This window comes from Buceros rhinoceros, unplaced genomic scaffold (assembly GCF_000710305.1).
Source record: "Buceros rhinoceros silvestris isolate BGI_N320 unplaced genomic scaffold, ASM71030v1 scaffold21921, whole genome shotgun sequence".
NCBI lineage: Eukaryota > Metazoa > Chordata > Aves > Bucerotiformes > Bucerotidae > Buceros > Buceros rhinoceros.
Window position 1 is genome coordinate 538 of NW_010396230.1, and position 319 is coordinate 856.

At 70.8% G+C, this 319-nt stretch overlaps 1 protein-coding gene across 1 annotated transcript in view; it reads right to left on the minus strand.

Annotated features, from left to right (window-relative positions):
* Positions 1-26: 26 nt before the first annotated feature.
* LOC104501952 (smoothelin-like) overlaps positions 27-319 on the minus strand; it is a gene marked incomplete at both ends in the record, with an annotated part of 2,004 nt that continues 1,711 nt past the window's right edge. The window contains one exon of the mRNA XM_010145850.1: positions 27-298. Within this exon, the coding sequence (XP_010144152.1) occupies positions 27-298 (272 nt within the window). The remainder of the gene's footprint in view (positions 299-319) is intronic.

Consider the following 319-nt stretch of genomic DNA (forward strand, 5'->3'; position numbering starts at 1 on the left):
TCACTGCTGCCCGTGTTCCCGCTCACCTGCGGCAGCGAGCGGGAGAGCCACCCCGAGCCCACGTGACAGCGCAAGAGCTACGTACTCCGCAGAGGAGAAGGCCACCTCGAAGTTGTGGCGGGGGTGGTCTGGGGGCCGCCGGCGCTGGTCTGGCGGCCACGCGGTGGCACTCACCGCGTAGCCCCGGGTCGTGGCCCGGCACCAGTCCAGCAACATCTGCTTGATGCTGTTGGCGTTGGGCACGCCAAAGCTGGAGGAGCGCTGCACGGCGGTGCGGGTGGCTGCGGGGGTCGGGGAGCTGCGGCAGAAGACGAGGGGG